Source organism: Limulus polyphemus, unplaced genomic scaffold (genome assembly GCF_000517525.1).
Source record: "Limulus polyphemus unplaced genomic scaffold, Limulus_polyphemus-2.1.2 Scaffold6289, whole genome shotgun sequence".
Lineage (NCBI taxonomy): Eukaryota > Metazoa > Arthropoda > Merostomata > Xiphosura > Limulidae > Limulus > Limulus polyphemus.
The window spans coordinates 29956-40540 of NW_013671899.1; the positions used below are offsets into that span (position 1 = coordinate 29956).

At 35.9% G+C, this 10585-nt stretch overlaps 1 protein-coding gene across 1 annotated transcript in view; it reads right to left on the reverse strand.

Moving 5' to 3' along the window:
* The window catches only part of LOC106473578 (probable cysteine desulfurase), a 37374-nt gene extending 27258 nt beyond the window's left edge, over nt 1-10116 (reverse strand). Inside the window, exons 1-3 of the mRNA XM_022401980.1 lie at nt 10050-10116; nt 7584-7666; nt 5307-5568 (exon numbers count right to left, since the gene is read on the reverse strand). Coding sequence (XP_022257688.1) covers nt 5307-5568; nt 7584-7666; nt 10050-10116 — 412 coding nt within the window. The remainder of the gene's footprint in view (nt 1-5306; nt 5569-7583; nt 7667-10049) is intronic.
* Nucleotides 10117-10585: the final 469 nt, after the last annotated feature.

The window sequence follows — 10585 nt, forward strand, 5'->3', positions numbered from 1 at the left end:
CTCATAGCCTTTTTTTTTTTTTTGTACTCAAATCTCGAGAGTGACTGGGCTTTAGGCCTATCCTTCTCGTAGCTTTTCATACAGCTACCTCTCGACATTTCTTGGCTTTTGATGATATCTTTGCTATAGTTTTTCTTCCATCTAGTCAGGGTAGCAGCCTTTTCTTTGGCTGGATTAATGGCAAAGGCTTGTTTCGCATATTCAGCATTACTGTTTCTAACTTATCTCTATTCTTGTAGTAATGCTTTCTTCACTGGGACAAAGACTTTTCAAGGTTATCAACTTATGATTTTCTCCTCTTCTCTGGTTTTATTTCCTTGAAAGGCATATTTTAAAAATCGTACTGTTACAAGTCTGCTGGTGTAAATATGAATATAACAAGCCTGGTATGAGTGCTTTTATTGATGTTCCACTTGGAACTCTCATTGTTTTTTTGGTCATAACTTGGTGAATAAATGGCAAATCAGTAACCTATTGTATAATAATGCCTTGTTCAGATTGAAATTGTTAAGGCCATTTGAAATGGCAAAAGCTAGATTAATCTATTTAATTGTGTTGTTTCAGCAATTCAGAAAATCATAAATATGAATGCTTAAACTAAGACAGATATCTTTCATAAGTTAGTTCCTCTGGCTTTACTGATTTCATAATTTCTTCTAAAGTAAACTTTTTTCTTATTATTTCTTACTATGAATAACAATGGCAACGCTTAGTGGGGAAAGTTGGTGGGTGGCAATTGGCCTTACCTTCCACTCACACACAAGGGTTTTATAAAGGTTTCAACTTTTTGTGTGAATGTCACTCCTTGATGGTTTATTTGTAGTATTTTGATTAATTATTAAATTTTAATTAAACGTTTATCATTTGCAAATGGAGTTTTTTCGATTGGAGAAAGAATTTACAAATCTTCATGGTTTCTTAACATCTGATTGAAAGGCAGCAGGGGGTATTTAAATTAATTTTATTTGTTATTTATAATACTTTAACAATTATTTATTAGGAAAGCCTCAACATGCTGCCACAAAGAAGTTGGAGCTTCGGAACTAGCGTGACTAATGTAGAGTGTTTTTCTAAACTTACATGTATTAGGTCTATGTTACCACCTGACAGTGAAGAAAGCGATATTTCAACGTAGCAAATGGGTATTGTTGTGGTATGTGCCAGAAGCACAAAAGAAACTTCAATTGAACTGGATTGGTATTTACCTAGTTCTCTAACAAGTTGGATTCCTGCTTGCTGTAAATGAAAACACATTACCAGCTGATGTATCTGATTTGGGAAAACTTGCAGAGATAGTGAATGGGTGGCATTAATTTCTGACCAACCTGTCTACAACGGCTAATGAAGGCCCTGGTGCTGGAACATCTCCAGTCTTAAACCATCAACATCGATCTCATTGACTTTGGCAAAGCAAAGAATCCAAGCAACCAAACAGCAGGGCTCCACTCCACTGTTGGTGCCATCTGTGGAAATAAAAGTCGAGGGAGAAAAGGATCTCAGTGTGTTGTCCCTTCACAGAGTGCAGCATGACAATAAGGAGATGGCAGATGTGTTTACATATCTGATGGAATCATTACATTCCACGAATGAGATAGAGCTTCCTAGTGCTAGGTTTCTCCACAGGGATGTTTTGTTTAAGAGAACAAAGGTGGGATAGACTCCAGCAAGGTTTCCAAGGCAACAACAGTGACGACCTGAGGGACAATAGCATCAATGAGCCAGATGGCTTTTCCAATGGTTTTCACTATCAACAAAGGGGCTTTGATCTCAATTGGACCAGAAGATCCTATGTGGACTGCAGGAGATGCTCCAGACACTAGAGCAGCTTCCAGCACTCAAATACCATTGTCAGGAGATGGCAACCAATTGAATGAAGGCTCGTGCTCTATAAACTGAAAAGAATGGTTGAGGTGAAGGGTCATGTCTCCACCACGATACAAGAGAGAGATTTGTTGCCTGTCGGACGTCTAGCTGAGGCCAAATAGAACCTGATGAGGTATTGTGCCAACTCTAAGACATCCACAGTTGCTAATCAAGATATGAAAGTGACATTGGAAGTTCTACTGTTAGGATTGAAATGATTGGAGGAAGACCTCGACAATTCTCTGGGGTGAGTGTATGTAGTATATATATCAATTAGTTCTATGTGAATTTATTTATACCTATATTGGTAATGTTTTGTAATGATGTGACACCACTCTTCTACATATGTGAGAAGGTACAAAAGAGCAGAGAGTTGATATTTTGTGTAAGCATTTTAAATGTATTATTTTTCATGCTTATTAGAAGCGAATGTATAAGTTGCATATATGTTGTAAGTCTAACACGCATCCATCCATTAGCACACATGATTTTTGTTTAAAGTCCAAGGGTTTTTCTTCATATGTTTGAGCTTTTAGTGTGAAGTACAATTATAATCTGAATTCATAGTTCGAGATTTTGTATTTTGCTCTCTTCTCCAGAGTTTTGTGATTTAGTTTTGTTATGTTAGGCTGTCCACTCTTAAAGTAGGCAGTATACCTCTGAATTTTATTTCTTTACTTTTTTTTACTTTCTGTGAGTGTAAACACATATTTACACTTTGTCATCTGTAGTAAAGGTATTTTTATGTTAAGAATCTCTTTGTTAAAGTGTTGATATTTTCATTATTAAACGTTTTTCTTTACGTAAGGTATATTATCTTGTATGTTGAAATCAAAGTTAATGTATTTTATGTTGTATTATAGAATAATGTAGTTCTTGGTTAAATGATTTACTGTATAGTGGAGTAATTTGTTGTTATAGAGTCGTGTCGTTCATGCAGCGTGTGTGTACTTTTAGGAATAAAGTTGATAAGGTTGTGGGCCATGTCGCCAGTTAATGATGATTGATTTTAAGGTTAATTTTCGGCCTGAGGACAGGCCTAAGAGAGAGAAGGTATGAAAGTGTAATATGCCGAAATATCATGCATTGTGTAATTCTATAGTGACATAAAATTTTTCAAAATTTTTGGTTACTTAGTTTATGCACTGTCATGGCAGTAACGTGTCATCCAGAAAGTTGTTAACATTACTTTGCTCTAGTAACTTCGTTTCTTTGTTCTTATTAGTAAATGATATATTTTCTGCTCGCAAGGATATTTCAGAATGTCAGTGAAGCATCCAGACTAAATAAATGAGTTAGCACTGGAATATCCTTTGCTGGTCAATTATAACATTAACTGAAAGTAACAACCCATCAGTTCTGTCAGAAAACAAAGGTCATGAGGTGACACCATCCACTGAATAAAGAAAGCGAGTTTACATTGTAGATTCAACTACACTTTCTTAGTTCAGTTCTCTACTAAATGATCTACTTGTTTGGAATCATCGTGTTAAGTTCTGATGCAACCAATCCTGCAAGAAAAAAAGCATCTGGACTAAATGCAATATAGAGGAGAAAAAGACTGTCTGTTTGTTAATGTGGGTTTGCTGTGTTTTATGGTCATTTATGTAATAAAAATTGATATACTTTCATCAACTGTCCAAAATCTTTCATTTCACATTTCAGAAAGGACCTCAGTCAGATCATCTCATTCAGGAACTCTCAATAATTTCTAGGAAGACCTGTTGTTACATGCAAGATAATCTGACATACATTTATAGTGAAATCAAGTTCACTGATAACACCACAGCTGTAAAGTTGCACCTTGTGTATGAGCGTGGAAATCAATTTTCTGCTGTGGTAAGTTAGGTGATGTTCAGAGGCTAAAACGTCCCTTGTTTACAAATGAAAATGACCAGTAACGTGGTTTGTATTATTCACCATGAAAAATTACGATGCTATGGATTTTAATTATATAATGTTATGGCTTATCAGATTTTAAGAATTAGTTCTTTCTATATCCCAAGTTTAAATGTTTGTAATGGTTTTCTTTCATTGACAGGTTATTTTAAATTATCTGGTGAAAATAGCTCAAAGTCCAGTCCACGTAGACAATAACAAATCAGTTTACTCCTTCTTTAAGTTTGTACAAGCTTCAAAACATGTACACTGTTATAAACTTACATTTACAAATGACACTTAACATAAAAATAAACTTACCTGTACAAAGCTTTCTAAACTTCATTAAACTATACAAATATGAAATTACGAGTACAAAGTGAAAGGTATTTGGGGAATGGATATACCATCTGTTAGAGCCCATCTTAGGCAGCAGTGTTTATGTGTTTGTATACGAATTTCTTCATTTGTTTTTAAACCAAGCACTGGTACTGTCACCCTTTTGAGTTTTCATAACTGCTATTGATACCCAGGTATTTGAAAGCGTCACTAAATCTGGTGCCTCTTATAAGAAGAGTTGATTAGTTTTTCATGTTTGGTGATATCACATGTTTAACATTGCGATCATTGAGATGCTTCACATGATAATCAGATTCGTTCAGAGCTCTACATATCTAACCTCATACATGAATAGTGTAGGTTGGTCACTTAACTGTTTTAATTACTATAAATGCACATCACTACCTTTATATTTTTTAAAAATTGACAAATCAAATACAAAATACCACAACAAAAAAATGTTTTGTACGTGAAGCACGAGTCCCCCCTAATTACAATATTAAAAATAAAGCTTATAACGCTACCCCTTCCTGGATTATGAAGACTTTTGAACAATCGTAATACAATAACCAAATCTTTTTCATAGTTTTCACTCCGAGACTCATGGTATACTGATGAGATGGTAACTTGTCCCTTACCATCCTGTCACTAGAGAATTTCATCCAAGATATGCAGTTCAGTGAATCCACTGGAAGCTCCATCGTTGATAATCCTTTAGAAGTTGTCTCGTCAGGGACTGCAGTCTCCTCTGAAGGTTGAGATTCTGTTGATAAGTTCTTCTCTGGATTAACTAGTTGGCTTTCCTCTCACCAAAGATGAACATGGTGAATGAATTTTGACTTGTATTACCTGTCCTTATGGATTCTGTAAAACACATCATTGCTTCTTTTCATAACAGCATATGGTCCTTCCCAACGCTTATCTTATTTGAGATATCTTCCTTCCTTGCAATGGAATTCTTGTTCCTTTCAAACTTCAGTCTACAGTTCCAAGCAATATGCCCTTTCAAGTTACACTCTAAATATTTATTTTATTCTGGTGTATTCCCTTCTTTCTGTGTAAACAGTTATCTGATCAATTCATTTAGTCCTACATTACCATCACTGGGAGATAATGTTTTAATACTGCTCGAACTGACAATCCCAAAACTTAAAGATGTGTTTTTAGTTGTTAATCTGCCACCTTAATGGATTCTAGTTCCATCGCTTTTAAAGATGTACACCTACTTTGCTTCAGAGTAATTCTCCTATCCTCGTCTGTTATGGGGTCTATAAATTGGTCATGTGCCAAGAAATCCATCACTTCATGAAGGGTACTTTGATGAGATAACTGTATAAGCCTTTCCAAATCTTCTGCATGTTCCTCTAAGATCTCTTCTTTGCTTTGTACCCTGTTCCAGAACTTTGCTCTGGTTACTTTCTTCTGGTGCATCGCCTCAAATTTGTTTGATGAGGCAGCTACTAATGCTTGATAATTGTTGTCTCTCAGCTGGAATGTTACTCAATGTTGACAAAGATGTTCCTTTTAAACGAGTAACAAGATCAATGTCTTGTTAGTCACTATTCCATGTATTCGTTTTGGAGCCTGGTATGCCTCTCATGATACTTTCCCATCATAGTTTATCAGTTTCTCAACTGACTGATGTTGAACTGTCCAACTAAATTATAGAACTTCACTTGCTAGTATAATGGCTGGAGTGATCCAGGAAAACAGATGGTACAACAGTATTGATAATAGGTATAGACTAAATAAAATTTTCTATTCCATATTTGGTAGTAGATAGGTTTCAATTGGAACTCTTGAGTTGATGCAGAGAAAGGCGTGGATGGTTTAATCTTTCCACTTAATAATCTGTTTTAAACTGTTTTATTCTGTCACTGCAATTCTTTTCTACCATGTTGATGTGTTTCTTTACTTCACTTTTGACTTAATCTTGTAATTACAGCTTCTCTGTACTTCTTTGATGTTGTTCTGCATTTCTTGATATAATCCCTCTGTACATCCCAAGCTGCTGGATGGTGAAACTCGTATTTATGCTATTTCACTACAAACACACACTAGTCAAATTGCCAAACAGAGCACATATCAATTTATTTTCGACCCGACTGTTGAAACGGGTGCCGAGACAGTTTTGCCATTGTACAGTAGATTAATTATAGAAAGCAAGCAATGAGTGGTGTGCTTTGAACATAACAGTCTTATAACAAAGAATTCTGCAGTGGGAACTATGCTGCAGGGCTATTGCCAAGATACACAGTCGTCAGATAGATCATTACTGGACATGGTAATATAGACATTAACGGTGTGGGGAGGCTCCAAGATCGTTTTAATTTAACGTACATAGCATTTATGTATAGGAAATCATAACGAAGATACTCCTACTTGAAGCAGATGTAAACCATGATAGAGCATTTCTATTAAAAATGAACACACTCAAATAGAAAGGAAGAAACGGAAATATAAATCCATAATTTATTACACAACGTCGACCAAAACACTCTGGAAGTTTGTGCTAATTGGCACACTTGGAAAAATCACTTTATACACAACGTGAGCACATATTTGAATAATGTGTGGATGTATATACCATAAGTACAGCAGTACTTATAGTAGCAATAGGCCAGATGTGCAATACAAAATACAATCTCAAACACACTGCAAACAAAATATTATAAACACTTTACACACACTGTTGACTGGTAAACAAACAAACTGCAGAGTAACAAGCCACCAAAGCACTTCAGAAGTCAGTAAAAACAAAAAGTTCACAAAACCCACATATTTGTCAATCTGACTGACTGATTAACGTTGTTGGAAAGGTATAACTCTCTCCTGCTTTCACCTTATGCAAATCTGAATGCACGTGGTTGAATTATACTGCCTTAGTTTAAAGCGTTTTCCTAAATTTTACTTATAACCTTGGTAATAACAATAACTATTTAGCAACACTACTAAAACTATGAGCTAACAATGCACTAGTAGTCATGTTCGATGATTACGTGATCAGTCTGTAGCTGTATCAGATAGGTAAATAATAATAATAAAAAAGGAACTACATAGATTCTCTAGATATAGGTTCTAATTATGATCTAATCTTTGAAATCGAAGTTTACAGTTCTATACATCTGACTCGAGGGTTCTGTGTTGGACAAAGCAAATATATCACAGTAGTCTGTGCCTAAGGGCTAAAACGTAAATTGACAAACGCTACCGCTGCTGAAGTCTGACACTGCTTTGTTCGAGCCCTCTGGACTCAAAACATGAACAATGAGTTGTATAATTTATCTTTGCATTGTTTTTAAACTAAATGTGACCTATTGACATCTAAGGTGGTAGGAAATGCCATTCCCTATGAACATGATATATGTTCCTTATTACGAGGAAATGTCCCTTATTGTCCCAAAGAGTATACATGAATTCACCTAACAGCAACTAAGAAAGGTAGAACAGTGAGAGAAAAGGTGTTACAAACCATAGACTTAATATACATGGTGAAAGACTACTTGTGATGTCATATTGTTGGTTCTCCGAGACACTATGTTTGTAGCAGTCAAGACACTTGCAGCTAAAATAGCAACAAGTCTTTCTGTTTGAAAATAGGAAAAAAATTGATAAATAAACTTAAATTTAATACTCCTCCTTTTGTATGCCAGGTGGTTTATACATCCTTGTGTAAATCTGTGTTTCGTTATGGTATAACAATATACAAGTCTACTTATGATTCTTATTCAAACAAAATATTGCAGTTACAAAACAATAAAAATATTTTACCAATAAGAAAAAGAAATAATGTGGTTGTTTATGAGCAGGAAACTTCTACTACCAGTTTTTCCCGAATGAAGGTAAAAATTGCCTGAATCACTATTTTTTTTCTGCTTTTAATTTTGCCAGAATGAAAGCTGAAAATTTGTCAGAATGACTGTATGTATTGCAAGCTAGGGGTACTGCCGCCACTCAGCCCCCACGTCCTATGCCTATGAGTTGAAAGATAGTCAAGAAACTAAAAGGAAGAGTAATTTTAAAACAGAGATTTGAATTAGTCAGTATGTAGTGCAGGCTAATGGCTATGCTCTCCCAAACAAGTAGCTAGGTCTAGCCTGGATTACTTTAGTTTTTCAGAGCTTTAGCCAAAGTAATTGCCTTTAGCCATCGGTCATCCCAGACTTGCTAATATAATTGTTGGCACTGATAACTTTGTTCAGTATGACTCGGCAAAACACTGAAATCATGTGTTGACCGGCTTCTGCTGAGCAGTTTGCTGACTACTCTGCCATCCTTGCATTGATGAAACGTGTGAGCACTTTCTCTGCCATTGCCCCACACGTCCACAAGTAAAGCATATGCTTCACACTTTCCATATTGGACAATATCAAGACAGAGACATTACCTGTGGCTGCAGTAGATGTCCTGTGAGTGGATACTCTAGTGGCATGTACCCTATGGGATGGCATGCATAACAAAGCCCACTCACTGGAGGACAATGAATTTGCCTCAAACTTCCGCCTACAAACTTCAAGAGCCTACAATGGGAGAGATTTCTGGTCTATATTGATGATGTTTTGGTATATGACCACACTTTCGAGGCAGCGTCTGAAAACCTAACATAATATTCAAGTGCACTAAAAAGGTAGGCCTGAAACTGAAGCCCAAAAACTGTTTGCTTATGAAAAAAGTGGAGTTGTCAGCCACATTGTCAGAAGAGATAAGTCTAGATGGACCAAGCTATGATAGGCATGGTAAGAGAAGGACTTAAACCTGAAATGAAAAGAGAGGTTCATTTCATGTCATATTATTGCCGATTTGTGGCCAACTTCCCAATGATAGCAGCTCCGTTTTCAGCTCTCACGAAGGTAAAAATGCACTTTAATTGGAGCGAGAAGTGTGACCAAATAATCTGATTCTTAAAGCTTGCTTTAGTGGATGCTCCAATGCTGATCTATCTCTGTCAGTACTGTGAGTTGTTTTTTTTTTTTGCATGCTTACGATATTTACTATGGAATCAGAGCTATGTCATCACAGTAACAGGATAGAGTGGATCGTGTAATCGTGTACACCAGTCATATATTCATAGTTCTTGAATGGAGATACAAGGAATAAACAGCTACTTGTTATGGTTATCTCTCTAAAACTGAAACACTACTGCCTCTACTTGTACTGTTTGTATGGTAGGAGTTTTACCATCTGAGTGTACCATGCTTTAATGAAGTGGCTCGTAAACTTTAAAACTCTCAAGGAGATGATAACACTAATTGAGGAGCATATAAATAGTGCACAAAACTTTTGGCACTTGCACAAGCAAATACGAGTTCAAGAAGGTGTTCTTACTGCTAATTCTGTTACTAGTCCAAAAGGCATGATGTTCTGGCAGAGCTGTAGCTATGGTAAGAGATACTCCAGGCTTTGCACAACACAAGGACAAGAGGACATCAAAGTGTGATCTAAGCTTGTGCCATCATCTGATGGCAGTTCCTCCGGCCACAAGTTAGTCAAGATATTTGGCATTATGGTATGTGCTACCCAGAAGAAAAAACTGATTGAGACAGAATAAACTCAACAGAGAATTTTTTAATCTTCTCGACAGAGTGTAGTTCTAGATATCACTAGTCTAAGTCTACTCACAGAAATTACAAGGGCCTATTGCTACATACTCATGATCAACTATTTTACAAAACAGGCCAAAGCATACCCACTGTCTGACGAGCTAGTGCTGATCATTGCAAATGCATTAACCAAGAATAGGATAGCATGTATTAAAACACTGGAGGAACTCGGGAACTCGACACAGATCAGAGAGCTAGCTTACAACAATCTGTTTGCTGAATTGTGTAAAGAGTTAAGTGTGGTGAAGGCTATTACTTCACCCTATCACCTCCAGTTTGATGGTCTGGCAGAACAGACAGTACAAAATATCAAGTGGATGCTTGCAAAGTTTGTTAAACCTGACAGAACTGACTGGAGTGAACACTTACCATAGGTAATAATGGCATACAGAGCAACAGAACAAGAATCAACAAGCTGTTCACCAAACCTGCTCATGTTCAGACTTTTAAAGGTATAAAATTTTAATCTGGTACTATGCATTCCACATATGATGTCCATCGAAAATTAGAATATATGATAGTTCCTAAATATTTTATTACATTTATTAAAATTTTAATTACATTTTCAATTGTTGTACAAGCACATAATAGCCGAATGTTAGTTGTATTTTACTGAAAAATATTTAGTTAAGCAAAGAGCAGAATTAGTAATCAAAAGAGGAATTATTCTGTATAGAGTATGAATGCGCATCCATTTAGGTTTATCTGGATTTAAAAGTAGATATGATTTAAGTTCTGAAATTTCAAAATATCATTAAAATCACTAATGCATATTATACATTGCTATAGTAGGATTATAATCACTTATTAGTAAGACTGTCATCTATGTACACAGAGTGGTGACAAGTAAATAGACACCGCCTTTTCAGAGAAAATGAATTTTTCAGTCATATTCACATGAATTG